Below are 16,685 nucleotides of genomic sequence, written 5' to 3'. Positions count from 1 at the left end.
TCACCAGATACTTAAAAAGCCTCGCATCCAAGACACATAATGTGCAAGATCCTATAAATCAAGCTCTCCTTGTTTGATTTTTTTTCTTTGCTTCGTCATGCTTGAGATTGAATTTGTTTCAAATGTGTTTTAATTAACAGATTAAAGTTTACACCGCCCTGTGTTCCATGATGATAGGTCCTATGAAACACGTTCAAATTTCACTAGTTCTAAATTCCTGAAAAGTTGTCTTTTTTTGGAGACACAAGAGCGTCATCCGGCAGTGACGATTTGAAAGTCAAGCAAGTCCTTGTGCCCCCCCCCCCCCCCCCCCCCCCCTCAAGTATTCAAAAACATATTCAGCTATCGTTTTAGCCCAGGTCTTTGAAGGTGAAAACATGGTATAAAGCATCATCTACAATCCAACTTGGGCTGAAGCCCCTAATAACAGCATCAGCTACAGTAAATCAAGAGAAACAAACCCAAAAGAAAAAAACACAGAAGGAACCGTCTCTCACAGGTTCACCCCACAAACGGTAACGATGGAGGTGTACCTGACCTGCTGAGTGGCCTAAGATCTGCTCCAAGCACACACACAGAAACATGCACATGTACAGGAACGCACACATATGTATTCATACATATATATACACACACACAGCAACTCACATAGCACACACAACAGCAACACAACCATGTGAACACACACACTCGCAAACAGACAGGTGGCGTTGGGAGAGAGCCTCAGGCCACCCCAGATATTCTGGAGTTTTTAACCATTCGTTTTAGTTTTCTTTCGAAGTGCACTCAAAGCACCAGGCATTAACTTACATTTTCAAAACAAATCCCCACAAATAAAACTGCTATAAAAGAACATTAAAAAGAAGAAAAAAGAATGAAACAAAACAGGAACAATGAAACTAAAAGCAACCCACTCACCAATCACACAACAACAGAACTTAGATAAAAGACTAAAAACTAGTTGATTATGAACACATAATAAGGCACGTGAAATGAAGTAACTCCATAGTAAATATGATTCTTCTCTCTGTGATTTCTGGTAGGGTTCTAGTGGTATAAAAACCCGGCGAGGTTTCACATTGATTTACTTGTTTCATAAAAAACAACTAATTATCAAAATAAGTAACCTTTTTTTTTCTTCCTCAAAAATTCGACAATCCTTAAGCTATAGAACCTGAATAACTTTCTGCTTTTAGTTAAGACTGTAAACTTCAAAATAATATTTTCAATTTCTGTTTTGAGAAGGGTTTGTCTTTGTTTTGCTTTAAGGTTAACAGTGACACCATCATTTGCCTTGCATTTACATAAAACAAAACACTTGGATGTTGTTGTTGCAGTCGACAGATAATCACAACCGTGGCCATTCAGCTGACTCACGCATGGGGTGGTGATTACCCACAATGCAATGCTACTCAGTGGGTCGACGACTAAGACTGAGGATCACAAGGTCGAGTTGAGTTTCACGGACATAAACAACTCGGCACTCTGGGACACTGGTTCATTTTACCTGCGTCAAGCTTTCCTTCCGTTCAATCACTTTTGACATTTAATTTGAATCAAAACAGTTCAGTTGGTCCCAGCGGGGGGCGGGGCTGTGGTTGCCAAACATCCGCAATGTTGTCAAGGAAACATGATTGTTTTGTTGTAGCCGCCTTGACCTCATCCAATGTAAAGAACCTCGGCCAACGACCCTCGTAAGAATGTAAAGGCTTTGCTAACCACGGTAGCTTAACCATGGTGAACGTCTCCAGACTAAATGATCCGACATGGAGGACAGATGCAGGACCCGCGAGGCAAAAAACAATGGTCCATCTGGAAACTGATCCCCCGCCCCCCAACATGGATGGCCCGCCTGGGAACCATTGAGCCAAAATAGAGGACAGACGCTGAGCCTGCAGTGTAAAGACAGTGGCCCATTTGGGGGAAACTGGCAACTGTAAAGAGCCAGATTGCGGGGACACACTTTTTCCACCCAGTCACTACATCATACTATATATCATCTAATACCAGTGTTTCTTCAACTACAGGCCAAAACGGGCCACTGGCGTTTGTTTCTGGTGCGTCCTCACAGGACAAGAATATGTTTCCAACTAGTCCCAGGGTGAGAGGCTATGAACTTCTCATTTGGGTCACGGGACAGAAGTTTTAGAACTCCTGTTGTATCAACACGTCTCCAGCTACAGGGTTCTTCAGCGCAGCACAGACGGGCTCAGGTCCTCTCTCCCCTCTGACCCTGGTTGTGCTTGAGGTGCAGGGAGTTGGTCTTGGGGAAAGGGGGCTGAAGAGCATTTCAAGAGTGTCAGCGCAGGTACTCCTCTTAACCGTATTGTGACAATCCACGCTGCACTGTGGCTTCAGACGCATTTTCTAAATGTTTTGCGACAGCTATTAGAACCGCATCTGGTTTCTAAGCAGTGTAGGTGTGGAGTCTTTGAACTGCTGCTTGCAGGCTGAGGGGTTCCCAAAAAGGGACAGAAGTTTTCTGGGGGTCAACATTTGAACATTCCACAGCAGTCCATTGGTCCATCCACCTACTGTACGCTCTGCTACGTCATTGGTCCGTCCGCCTACGCTCTGCTACGTCATTGGTCCTGGTCTGGCACGACGCGTTGCCAAGAGTCAGTGCGATGAAGAGGACTTCCCGTCCACCCACCAATGTGCCCATATAAAGGGTGTTCCTGTCCTCCAATCACAGGCTTCTTTCCAGTCTTTTGACCAATCACAGGCTGCTATCCGATCTGCTGGCCAATCACAGGGTAGGATAGTTTCTACCATAAGGCCTGCAGTCTCAAGTCAGCCAGTCTAGTATGCTTGTCGTCAGCAAGTCAACAAACTCACAAAAAAGTTAGTTAGTTAGTTAATGTACTAACTAGTCTACTAGTCCCATAGTCTGCAAACTAACTAGTCAACAAGTCAGGTAGCCAACTAGTTAGTTACAGTCAGTCTGTCAAGTAGTCAGTTGACTCAGGGGTCAACAGTCAGTCGGGGGTGGGGTTGGGAGTCTGGGAGTAAAAACCAAGGACTGGACAATGAGATCATGGAGTTACAACATATTCACAATGACGATGTTAAATGATCTGGTCATTGTTTTTCATACAGCATTTATAAAAAATTCCACTGAACCCTTAATGAGTCTGTCATATCATTGTCCGGTCCTAGGTCCTGCTGGAGAGCATGGTCTGGATGAAAACCTAGTTTAGCACAAGGACTGGAAGCAGTAGGGAGCAGCTAGCCTAGCTCCATCAAAAGTGAAGCAATACAACTTCCAACAACCCCAAAACTGATGCGCAGAGATTAAAATCATATCAATTTTCTCATCTGACTCGGGGGAAGATGGCAAATAAGTGTATTGGCTTGTTCCTTTAAAACTAGGGATCAGGGTCAGAGGGTGTGGGGGACAGCTGACAAGCATAAAGAAAGACTTGTAGCAATGCTAGCCGTAGGGGGCCATGAGTATCTATAGGTCAGATGGTAGGTGTTCATGTGGTGTCGGGTCTATCGGATGAACGAGTTTCCAACCCAGAAATATCACATGAACAGCCCACCAGGATCAGATAAACGATCTCAGAAAGACAGAGAGAATGTTGGTACCCTAGTTGCACATGAGTAAAAGCATCATGCGCTTTTACTGATAACATTTAAAACTCAGTCAGTGATTTCCTGACTTTGACATGTGAATGCTTCGCAGGTTGTCTGCAAAAGGTCACAGAATTCCCTAGGTCGGAACTTCTGAGTTTCCGAGGACCACATGAACAGGGCAGTGGAATGACATTGAAATGGTGGTCGTTGGTCTCCCAAGTTGTCGGGTCAGGTTCAGGCAGTAAAGGATATAGGTCAGAGGGTAGATTTAAGGATCCACCCTCCGCTGTCTTCTAAAATCAAGTCATGGGGTCATAGGTTAGGGGGTAAAGGTCCTATATGTCAGATGATAGATTTAGAGAATGATGCTCTGAGACAATGATAACCATCTCCTAGGTTGTAGGTTATGTTATAGGTCAGGAGGGGAGGGGGGGGGGGTTAAAGGTCATAGGTCAGATAGTAGATTTAGAGAAGGAGACTCTGAGATGGTGGTTGTCTCCCAGGTCGTGGTTGTGAAGGTCGATCAGAGCCTGGATGGCCTCCTCTACAGAACCCAGCTGGATGAGCGCCATCTTCCTGTCCTTCCTACAGACACAGACAAACACACACATTCAAACACAAACAAAAACACACACATAAACACATAGCACACACACAGATATAGATGAGAACATGTGAATCACTTGCCATCATTTGAGTTTTTGTAAAGTCAATCCAGCTGAATGAATAAATGAACGAATGACAAATGATCTTAAAACTCTTAAAGATTTGTATTTGATTTTTTTATCAACCAATAGCATCATGAAACATAAAGCTGATGGGAGTCAGAATTGAATGTTACTCACTGGAAGAACTTAAAGGCCTTGACTGTGTATCCAGTTCCAGCAAATAGATCCTTTAACATGTCATCTGTGATAGAAGGCCTGAGAGGAGAGGAGAGGGCAAGGGTTGATGGGGAGGAGAGGACAGGAAAGGGCAAGGGAGATGGAGATGGGAGAGGAGATGGAAAGGTAGATGAGAGAGGAGTGGAGAAAAATAGAGAGGAGGTGAGCAGGGGAGAGGAATGGGGCAGGAGAGGAGAGAGGTGGGGCAAGAGAGGAGAGAGGTGGGGCAAGAGAGGAGAGAGGTGGGGCAAGAGAGGAGAACACGGCAAGGAGAGGAGAGAGGAAAATAAGGAGGGCATGGAGAGGAGAAGTGGAAAGAGAATGAGAGGAGAACTTTATTATGTGGTCTATGGAGGTATAGGGAAAACAAATCCATGAATGAATGCCATTTAGTCCCATGTTCTGTCATCCAACATGAAGGATGTCTATGTTTTTCTATATGCATATAATGTATTAGTGTTGTCAAAAATATCGAAGTATCGATACATATCGATACTGAATATTTAAAACGGCTTCGATACTCATTTCCCGAAATACCGATACTTTCTGTAGTATCGGTACCAGCTGGCGAGTGTTCTACAGCAAGTTGTTGACACGCTGTTCAGAGCGCGCTTGCCCCTCCGCCTGCTCCAGCCCTCCCCCTCACAGAGTCACAGAGCCGTCTTCAGTTTGTAAATAAACATTTTAGCAGTGCCAGCGCGGATCTCCATAAAGAAATGAAAGAGGTTCGTGACAGCTGCTCTTTCAACGTCACTGTGACTGAAGCATTAAACCATTAACTCTAGTTTAATACATGATACGTTGTCTACTGATGGCGCATAATATCAACAGCTGATTCGTTGTAACGTTACAGCTACCAGCTAACGTTAGCTACTTCTAGCAGTTAGCTCCGTTAGCTTAGCTGGCCACCGTTATAATTACTGCATGGAAACGGAGTAACGTTAACGTTTAAACGTTATGTCGAGGTCATACAATACTACAGTCGACATAAGGTTAACGTTACCCCGTTTCCATCAAGTGTTTAAATAGCAGCAATCTTGTTGAAAATGTAACGTTACTAAAATGCTTACTAAAAATCGAAACTGTTACTAACTGTAATACAAACAGTTCAGTTTGTCAGGTACATGCAACACAGATTACAGTGTTTACATCTGTCTGCTTGAGAAAATACCATGTTCTGCATTTGCAATAAAAATGATTGAAGTGAGATGAACAGTTATTTTTAAATGTGTGATCTAAAGATAAACAAAGGGTTTTAAAAGTGTTATATTTATCTTCTCTTATAGTACCAGAGAGAAGCTGAGGAGAATCAACCAGCAACAAAAGCTAAATTTGTTTATATAAAAAAAAATATATATATATATATATATATATTTTTTTTTGGTATCGAAATGGTATCGAAGTATCGATACTTTTCAAGGTATCGTATCGAAGTCGAAATTCCAGTATCGTGACAACACTATAATGTATATATATATCGGTGGGTGACAGCATCTAACGGTGCTAGGTCAGAAAGGTATGTACATGGAGGAGGAGGACGGTAGAGAGAATCAGTCAGTGTTGTAGCAGCGAGCAGGGTGTCTGCATTCCATCAGCACATAAACAACTGATAAGAACAGCAGCAGGAGGTTTGGGTCAGAGCGATGGGGAGAGTTTGCCATCATTAGAAATAGAAACGGCAGTTTAATGTGTGTTAAAGGTTGAAAGCAGTTGCCATGACAACGCGTCACATGACAACCAGAAGAGGGGCGGGCCTGTCATTGATGAATGATGATGATGATTATTATAATGCGAGTGTTGCGTATGAGTTAGACTAAGAGAAGATGCGGACGCGAGCGGACGTGGATCAGAGACGTCCATCTCTCTCTCACCCTTGCCGGTGGGGGAGGGGAGATGACACATCATCATTAGCTTCGGCAAACGGGAGAAGGGTTTTGGCTAACAACAAGGCCTTAGCCACCATTGGACTGAACAGCAGAAGACGATAGAATAATGAATTTAGTTTTCTTCCAAAGACTTTTCAAGGACAATACAGAATTGGCTTCCATCGGATTACGAGGCTTTTGTTTATGGAATAAACAACGTTTTCCGAGAAAGGTATTACGCTGTCAAGTGTCGAATTCTTACGAAGGTGGTGAATTATTATGATTACGGATTGCATTAAAGGGGAATGACAAAGATTGTACAGCCAGTATGAGGAGACGTCGGAGAGATTAAACACAACGCAGAGTCAACGGATGAAGAGGTGATAACACAAGGCAACAGATGAAGAGGTGATACTGGCTGATTGATCGAAATCTAACAAACATGTCCATTCCTTTAGGGATACAGAGACATTAAGAATAGAGTCCAGCATGTTATTACTAACGACTTAACCATTAATATATCACAGTTGATAAAAAGGACTGGGTATGACAATATCACTCGTCAAACAACCTTTTTAATGGATAATCAGCAAAAAATGCAATATATATTTTCCCATATTCTAGACATAGTTCTAAAGCATGCAACACTTACTGAAGTGTTTCCATGTGTTGCTTGTGTGTGTGTGTGTGCGTGTGTATAAATGAACTGCATTTATGGTAAATAGACTGCATTTATATATAATATAAATATAATATATAATAACAGCTTTTATCCAAAGTGATTTGCAACTTATGCCTCACATTCACCCATTCACTCACACATTCACACACCTGTCAACCTGCCAAAGAATCAACCTCCTGAGCCACTGTTTGTGTGTGTGTGTGTACCACGTATTATAAACCTACGGTATGTTGGAGAGATGCAGCGTGGCGGAGGGAGGGAAGATGTTCTGGAAGTTCTTGGATCCGGGCTTCTTGAACCGGTGCAGAGGTGATCCAGAGAAGTCTTTAGTGAGACCCTGGTCCTCCTGACCTTCTCTGGGCAGCTGGACCGTCTGGTGCTTAGAAACCGTTACTCTGATCACTTTGCCGTGCAGACGTTGCCCGTTAAGGTGGCTCATCGCTGTCAAGAGGGGGGGAAACCAGTTAGCGGACCGCCTTAAATATAAAATTCAACATTTCGTTTGTCATTTCTTTGTGTACTTCCATGTATAAAAAATAAACAAAATGTATATGCATATAAAATATTCAATCTAAAATATCTAAAGGTCCATTAACTCATTCTGCGCCATTCACGTATACGTGTTTGCTCGCCAACCGCTGAACGGCAATCACTTATATATACGTTATTTGGTCGGTTTACCTTTTTTTTTCGATTTTAATATTCTATTCTGTCTCACGGACCTCTATGTTACCGTTGAAAGCCATACTGAGACCCCGAGAGTGCAATACCGGCCAGATCCTGCTAGGTGGCAGTATCGCCTACCCTTTGAAACCCTGTTCCAGACTGTGTGTCACATCTAATGTCGTCCGGGCGGAGAATTTAGACCAAGCCAAGTAAATCACTTCATGCGAGCACTTTGAAACGCGCCCAGGACACTTGATGCATGTGTTGTGCCAGATTATGTCGGGGACCCGATGGACATCAATACTGGAAATCGCGATCAGACAATTGGAATATTCTTTTTGGAATAACCCCGATCAAAGGTAAGGACTATACGACATCAACCCTACTTTGATCCAACAATGATTTCACATCGATCCAGCCGATCAACATATGTAGTATTAAAAGAAAAATGCTGTTGCCGACAATCAGAGCATCAAAAAACGATCCCCCCCCTTTGTTGCATTCATGATGAAACATAATACCTATTATATACCTTTGATTTGGAAATAGTAACTTGTCCAGGCGAGCAACGCGAACGCCTTTAGCTAAATTCACATATCGCTCCATAACGCAGTTTCCAGGAATTAACTAGGATCACTCTAAAACTATACAATATTCACCACGGGATAACACGCGAACGTATACATGAAACAATTCATTATTTTTTACATGTTAGACGAGGGATAGTCACTGTCAAATGAGCCATAGTATTGTCTCCATAGCTATAATAGAGAATATAGATATAGCCATGCAAACACCGCGACACACAGTGAAAATGCCTATATTTTAAAGCGTGGCGCATTTACTACAGGATGAGGATAATAGCCGGTGCTCAAAGTGTTAATATACTGTAAGTCGACATATAAGACAACAACAATGAATGAAATAAAATCAGTTAGCAGCACAGTTCATTAACGCGCGCGCGTTGGTGATTGATTGAGTGTCGACTTATATTGGAGTGTTTACTCCTACATTCAAATCAAAGCATCTACATTTACAGGGTTCCTACAGCTTTTCAAGAGTAAAACTCAAGCACTCGTCAGGTCACCTCATAACACTTAGTATAGTCTGTCTCAAAATGTGCACTTTTCCAATGGGCAATAAACACGAGTGCTAGTTCAGCCGCTTCAGTCTGTACTTCAGTCTTGTTCCAATTACACCTGGACCTAAATGACCTTCAATCTTTGGGTGGTCATTGAACATGAAGCAACCAACCAGCCCCTGCAAGTTAAAGCGAATGGGATACCTTGACAATTTCACATTACGGTGGTTATTTTTCTGGTCATGTTGTGGGTAAAGGTTTCTCTGTTTGTCGTTCTGATTCCCTTAAAACGTCTCATTATCATTCCAGGTCTCTAGACCAAAATGGGAACAGCCTGTGTGCATTCTGTCTCAGGCTGGACTTGTACCAACGTTCCTATCCCCGGGGACCGTGGAAACAAAAGTGTGGTCCGAGGGAAGTAACCGTTGCGATTGGATGATCGAGAAAAGAGGGGGGGCGGGGCGGGGCGGGGCTTGGGGCGGGTCCATTCTCACCAAGCTGCGCCTGAGTGGCGTCGGCCATCTGGATCAACGCATTCTCCTTTTTATTGAAGAGAATCTTCACGCGATGGACGTCACCATACACACCTAGAGGGAGAGGGATGGAGAGAGAGAGAAAGAGAGACACAATTACAGAGGGTGAGAGAGAACAAGTAAATTTATTTGAGGTAAATCACTTATTTGCTTAAAGGAGCACTTCACCAAAAAACAATGCCGATTTATTGTGCACATAATCTCACACACATCCAAAAACTAAACCGTTTTGCACACATTCATTTAGTTTGAATATGGCCACCAGTGATGTCATCTGGGACATTTAATCCTTGTGTTGTGTTAATTACAGCTCAATTAAATGACAAGGTAGCAGTCCCTATAAGACATGGTATTGTTATCTTTTCATCTACATCATTTCATGGAGCTATAATTAACACGACTCATGTCCACGATGACATCACTGTTGGCCATATGAAAACAAATTTACTCTCAATAACTGTCATTCACTAAATTAATGTGTGCAAAACTGTTTTGGGACGTGTGTGAGATTATGTGCAAAATAAATCTGCATTGTTTTTTGGGTGCAGTGCCCCTTTAATTATCCTTTCAAGCCCATTCTGTGAGTGTGTGTGTGTGTGTGTTTTCTTACCAAACAGAATGAAGAGTCCTTGAGGAGAGATGCTCTGAGGGAAACAGACGGAAGAAACAGTCTTAGGGCCAATTGCAATACCCCCCCCCCCTTGGCCCTAGCACTTGCACTTGGCCCTACCCCTCCGTTTTGCACATGGCCACGTAACTTAGGGTGTCCTGGTTCTTTTGTGGGTCTAGGAGTAGTGATCACCTGGCCCTCAGATCAGTGGCGTCCTTTCAGTAAAAGGCAAGGTATGGCAAGGATGGGGTGGGGGGGGGGGGGGTAAAGGGGGGTTTTCCCCCCCTTGGTGGAATTTTTTTGTCAAATCAGTTGTGCAATAGTTACTTTTGGTGAGTTGTTTCTATACAATTCAGTTATATGACATTTAGGTATGACACAGGACTACACAAGCATTTTTAGTATAGAAATGTGTCAACAGACTAAAGCAGGGAACCACAATGTTTTGCATACGAATTATGCAGAATGTAATATCATAACTGTCTATTACTTTTCTTGCAATTGAGCCAATTTTCCTTAGGTACGGTTTTGAGGTGTGTGTTCAACAGAATGTAGTATCAAAAACACATTCACAAAAAGTATGGGTTACTGAATGCTGAACTGCACTATTATAATCACTAAGCCAGACCTTACCCGTGTCCCTGTATCACTTGTCTCTGCTGCCCTTTGATAAAAAAACGTCCCTATGTCCATTTCCTTTTTTTTGGGCATATTTCAGTTAGTCACAGCAAAAGTCACCTAGTAAAAGTGAGATAATTGACAATATCAAAACATGCTAGGGCTGTACCGAATAGTTCGAAGCTTCGTTCATAATGTTGACATTCTAATTCTAATTCAACATAAAAAATTGTAAAAAAAAAAAAAAAAAAAAATTATTTGCCAAGGTATGGCGAGTGCCATACCTTGCCATACCAAATGGACGCCCCTGCCTCAGATGCTGACTCCAAACTCAGATGCTGACTCCAAACATGTGTTCTGAGACGCTGACTCCAAACGGAGTGTTTTCAGACGCTGACTCCAAACGGAGTGTTTTCAGACGCTGACTCCAAAACGGAGTGTTTTCAGACGCTGACTCCAAACGGAGTGTTTTCAGACGCTGACTCCAAACGGAGTGTTTTCAGACGCTGACTCCAAAATGGAGTGTTCTCAGATGCTGACTCCAAATGGAGTGTTCTCGGATGCTGACTCCAAACGGAGGGGTAGAAGGAAGAACGTAAAGGTTTCGTTTCCCTTTGAGGAAAAACGCTGAATCACGTGTCGCTTTATTTCTATCTCAGACCGTTCCGAAGATGATTACAACCATTTCCACTGCTGCAAATCAAGAAGAAAATAATGGTTTAAAGTTTATTTTACCGGCGGACATGATCGCTATGTCAGTTTTATGATCAGCTCAACTGGATGTTCCTCATTCCGGGTTCATCCGCAGCCAGTAATGTAGGAGAGACCGGTCTGCTTACAGAGAACCGGTGGTGTTTTTATTTGTATCCACTTTTTCTCCTTATTTTCTATTTTTCTCCCATCCCAATTTCGTGTATCCAATTCTCCCCTCCCCTGTCTTGAACGTTGCTCGACTATGCCCCCCACTGGTCGGTTGTAGGGAGGATAGAAGCCTTGCATCACGTGTCCCCTCCGGTACACAAGGAGGCAGCCTGTCACATCTTTTCACCTGCCAGCACGGACTCTCAGTGGCGAGGTGTAACGCATGGGAGGCTCACACTACCCCCGTTACTTCCCGTCTCTGCTGTGCAGGCGTCCCCCAACCGACCTGTAGGAGTCGCTGTCCACAACGTCCAATCCCCACCCATCGACTTCCACCCTCTAACTCTGCCAATTGAGTTAGTATGACGGCTGGCCCAAGCCAGAGGCAATGCTGACACCCGGATTCGAGACCGGAGTCTCTTGCATTGGTGACGAGCGCAATCTCCGCTACACCACCCAGCCCCCCTAACCGGTGGTGTTTTGTAACTCACAGGTGTCGTGGAGATATTGAGGAAAAACACAGAATTGTGTGGCTTTTCTCTCCAGACACACAGCGTTCCAAAGATGTTAGTTCCACTACATTTCAGTAAAAAAAAAAAAATTCTAAATGATTGTAGGCACACAATTAACATAATTTCAGAATACACTGTAAATAAAGTGCTGTGTTTGATACATACAATAAATATGTAGGCCTATCATTATTATATGTTAAACTACACTGTAGGTTACATTTCTAGGACCTGCAATAAACAAATAAGCTGATGCATACTGCATAGTACATATGTCCTTTATATTATTTTACTACTGATAAGAAACGACGGGTGTCCCAATTCCTAGGTCAAGATTTCAACCCCTACCCCTTGTAACTTCATATTGACAGGGCCACTACCTAGTCGAGGGCACTCCAAAACGAGGGGTAGAGCCAAGAGAAGGAAATTGGGCCTTAATCACACAATTATACATCATTACCAGCTTTTCCCATATCCATTCAGCACTGGTCATTACAACAAGAACCTTGTCACAAATCTAACCCCTAAAAACAATGGTCCCAAAAATTACTATTTGTTTTTTCTTTTCTTTTATTTAGTGGGTCTGATTTATTTATCTATATTTCCATATGTGGTGTATATTTGAATAGTTCTCTGTAGTTTGGTGTATTTTACTTGATACATGAGGCCCAACCAGAGTATAACCAGCAAGAACATTTTCAGCACTGTAACCTGAAGTGATACCAAAACAGTGACATGGATACAATATTACCCCTAATACACTGCTGCACAAACACATCATTCAATATGGCTGTATCATGCTGTATCATACTGTGTGTGTGTGTGTGTGTGTGTGTGTGTGTGTGTGTGTGTGTGTGTGTGTGTGTGTGTGTGTGTGTGTGTGTGTGTACATGTTGGCCCTACCTCTGGGTTGAGGTTGGAGACCAGTAGCACAGAGTGAACTGCAGGGGGCGCCATCCCGTGCAGAGCCATACGGCCCACGGAGCTTGGCAACGTTAGAGGCCCCATAGCCCCTGGCATGGCCTGCATAGAGAGACCTGAAATATAATGAAAATATTCTAATTAAATGTTAGAATTAGTAGTTTTGTTACTATGCTGTTTTGGTTATTCATGTTTTGTTATTGTTTGGTGGGTGATCGGTGTTAATCGAGTATCCTTTAAGATAACTTTGAATATAATTGAATACCCATTTCACCGCCATACTACCCACACATTTAAATAATAAAACAGAGAATTTATCGCAACATAGAAGTAACTTCCTAATCCAAAATCATATTAACTCTTTAAGGCCTTTTAAGGGAACCCTGTTAAAGGTCATGGATTAGGGAAACAGTATACAGTCACTACCTGCAGTCAGAGGGAAGCCCATGGTCGGGTTAGGGGGTTAGAGGTTAAAGGTCATGGTTAGGGCAACAGTATACAGTCACTACCTGCAGTCAGAGGGAAGCCCATGGTCGGGTTAGGGGGTTAGAGGTTAAAGGTCATGGTTAGGGCAACAGTATACAGTCACTACCTGCAGTCAGAGGGAAGCCCATGATCGGGTTAGGGGGTTAGAGGTTAAAGGTCATGGTTAGGGCAACAGTATACAGTCACTACCTGCAGTCAGAGGGAAGCCCATGGTCGGGTTAGGGGGTTACATTTTTTTTTTTTTTTTTATCCACTTTTTCTCCCATTTTTCTATATTTTTCTCCCATCCCAATTTCGTATCATCCAATTCAACCCTCCCCTGTCACGAACGCTGTTTCTTGCCTCCCACAAGCCGGCTGCAATGTGGACTAAGTCATACATAGCACAAGTCCCCTCCGGTACTTGAGGTAACAGCAGTCGCATCTTTTCACCTGCGCAGCTCGATCTCTCAGTGTCGAGGAGTAACGCGTGGGAGGCTCACGCTGCCCCCGACACTTCCTGATTCTACTGCGCAGGCGCACCAACCGACCTGTAGGAGTCGCTGTCCACAACGCCCGATCCCCACCCATCAGTTTCCCACCCCCTAATACGGCCAATGTGTATTAGTATGAACGACCAGCTAAACTGAAAGCAATGTGGAGCGCTGGGCTCGAACAGGCGAGCCCAGCGTCTCCGCATTCGTGGCGAGCGCCTTGCCCACTACGCCACGTAGCCGCCCTTGTTAGGGGGTTAAAGGTTATGGGTTAGGGTAACCGTATACAGTCACTACCTGCCCATGGAAGCCCATGGTCAGGTTAGGGGGTTAAAGGTTATGGGTTACGGTAACAGTATACAGTCACTACCTGCAGTCTGCCCATGGAAGCCCATGGTCGGGGCGAAGCCTGCTGCTCCAGCATAGGGAGAGGAGATGATACCAGGAGCCCCTGAAAACACAAACACACAAATAAAAACGGGGTCCCAGTGGCAAAGATGAGGTGGACATGTTTAGGAAGTCTTGTGTCAATCAGAGCTACAGCGTAGCGCCATCTGGCTGATCGGTGTAATATTTGTCATGATGCCTTGGGATACCAATATCTATTATTGTAGCAAATGTCATGTCTCCATCATGTACTATGTTGTGACTTTGTATAGTAAAATACTATGTATTTTTGGAAATATTTGGGACAGACGGACGGACCAACGGACAGACAGTCTTGCACTAGCTGCTTGGTCACAGCTAAACATTATGAATATATTCATTCACTGTACATGGAATTAAATTTAGGTGGACTACACACCCTGTTCGGGGGTCTCTCTCACACACAGTTTGGGAGTCTCCCTCATTCACACACACACACACGCACACACACACACAAATAAACAGTCAAATAAATCAGTATAGTTTGCTGGAGGCAGCTGTAGCTAAAGATAAGCTAGGTGGCTAGAAACACACACACACAATAGAAAAGCACACGCACATCTGCTGGATGCATGGCTGGCTTTGAGGTGGGTGATAGAGGTGGGTGTGTCAACAGCTGATAGCATTCATCTAGTAGTAAACATGCCTAAACACACACACACACACACACAAAAGGTAAGGCTCCCATGCATCGCTTACAAGATGTTGTCTTGTAAGGGTTAATGAAAGGTTGAAACTGTTTAACTGTGTTAAACTGTGGGGGGGGGGGGGCATATTAGGCATCAGGCAGGAGCACTCTGCTACACTAGCCTTTCTGGGCAGGTTCATCCAAATACTGGCTTAACACAAGGCAAACTCTCACCTGAATGTGACTGACGCAATACGCTGGATTTATTTGACATTTTCTCATTGCTCAGTGGCATTTTTGCCACAGTAATCCTAATTTCAGGAGCGTTTTATTTCCTGTTAATTTCCTATTGTGTTTGCTAGGTAACTACTGGTCATCCTCACATAACTTCAGTTGATGCAGTTCTAAACTAAATTTGAAAAAGAAAACGTAAAAAAGCTTGTACGACACCACGAGTGACTTGGCCACACTTTTGAGTTATCCGTCTCTTGGAACAGAGCGGTCAGATTGTTTTATTGTGGATCCCCATTATGTCTGATGTCCACACCAGGCTCAGGCACGCCGCTTGTGTTGAGATTTCATGGACTTGGCAAAGGACTCTTCAACAGTTGGTTGAACTACAGTTGCTACAGATTTTAGTCTAAAAGTTAATTAAAAACGATAATTAGCTTAATCCATGTCAGAGAGAGAGACCTATAGCAGACTTAAGGACTAGAATATTTATAATAATATAGCTAATGAACTACACTATGTATTATCAACATCAACTATATCCAGTTAGTTTGATAGTGTATGTGGCTACATAAAACCATGTATAATAGTTAATAGGAATATACATGTGTGTGAGAGTGTGTGTGTGTGTGTGTGTGTGTGTATGTGTGTGTGTGTCAGCCCCTCCCACTCCAGTCCTCACTTGGAGCTGAAAACGAAAGTAAACACGGCACACACAAGGACTTCTCTAGTCGCTGTGAACTGCTCCAGGGGAGCTGTTTTAGCCCAGTGTACATTAGCTAGTTTAGTATTGTTTACCTCGACTTGGTCATACAGGGATGGATGATTATCTGGAAGATGTTGGAACATGTCAGACATGTTGGAACATTTGGCAGATTGGATATCAGTCTAATTCAACAAAAAAAATTAGATATCCAAAATGCTCCCATACTGCCGATTTAAGGCACTTTTTGGTGGATATAAGGCTGGTATTTCAGTCTTAACACTTTCAGCGCCAGCCGTTTTATCCATCCTTGTAGTCAATGGGCCACACTTTAAAATATAGGGATTTTCACTGTGCGCCACGATGTTTGCAGGGCTATATCTATATTCTATATTATAGCTATGGAGACAATACTATGGCTCATTTGATAATCACTATCGATATGAGCGATATGTGAATTTTGCTAAAGGCGTTCGCGTTGCTCGCCTGGACACGTTACTATTTCCAAATCAAAAAGGTATATAATAATAGGTATTATGTTTGATCGTCAGCAACGGCATTCTTTTTGGTAATACTACATACGTTGATCGTTGCGATCGATGTGAAATCATTGTTGGATCAAAGTAGGATTGATGTCATATAGTCCTTACCTTTACTAGGAGGTATCCCAAAAAGAATATTCCAATTGTCTGATCGCGATTTCCAGTATTGATGTCCATCGGGTCCCTGACATGAACTGGCACAAAATATGCATGGAGTGTGCTGAACGCGTTTCAAAGTGCTCGGATGAAGCGATTCACTTGGCTTGGTCTAAATTCTCCGCCTGGACCATATACAATGTAACACACAGTGTGAAATAAGGTTTCAAAGGGTAGGCGATACTGCGACCTAGCAGGATTCGGCCGGTATTGCACTCTCGGGGTCTCAGAA

At 43.2% G+C, this 16,685-nt stretch overlaps 1 protein-coding gene across 4 annotated transcripts in view; it reads right to left on the bottom strand.

Annotated features, from left to right (window-relative positions):
- Positions 1 to 301: 301 nt before the first annotated feature.
- Positions 302 to 16,685, bottom strand: part of ptbp3 (polypyrimidine tract binding protein 3) — a 66,063-nt gene continuing 49,679 nt past the window's right edge. For 3 of the 4 annotated variants that reach the window (XM_084325181.1, XM_084325184.1, XM_084325182.1), the window contains 7 exons: positions 14,138 to 14,218; positions 12,792 to 12,946; positions 9,901 to 9,934; positions 9,252 to 9,344; positions 7,235 to 7,451; positions 4,425 to 4,502; positions 302 to 4,164 (listed from right to left, as the gene is read on the bottom strand). In XM_084325181.1, coding sequence (XP_084181307.1) covers positions 4,032 to 4,164; positions 4,425 to 4,502; positions 7,235 to 7,451; positions 9,252 to 9,344; positions 9,901 to 9,934; positions 12,792 to 12,946; positions 14,138 to 14,218 — 791 coding nt within the window. In that variant the 3' untranslated portion in view covers positions 302 to 4,031. The remainder of the gene's footprint in view (positions 4,165 to 4,424; positions 4,503 to 7,234; positions 7,452 to 9,251; positions 9,345 to 9,900; positions 9,935 to 12,791; positions 12,947 to 14,137; positions 14,219 to 16,685) is intronic. The other variant, XM_084325183.1, reaches the window with a different exon arrangement.

The sequence above is a fragment of the Notolepis coatsorum genome (assembly GCF_963971535.1).
Source record: "Notolepis coatsorum genome assembly, chromosome: 11".
Lineage (NCBI taxonomy): Eukaryota > Metazoa > Chordata > Actinopteri > Aulopiformes > Paralepididae > Notolepis > Notolepis coatsorum.
Note: the sequence above shows the minus strand (reverse complement) of the source record. Positions and strands in the feature narration are given on the sequence as shown.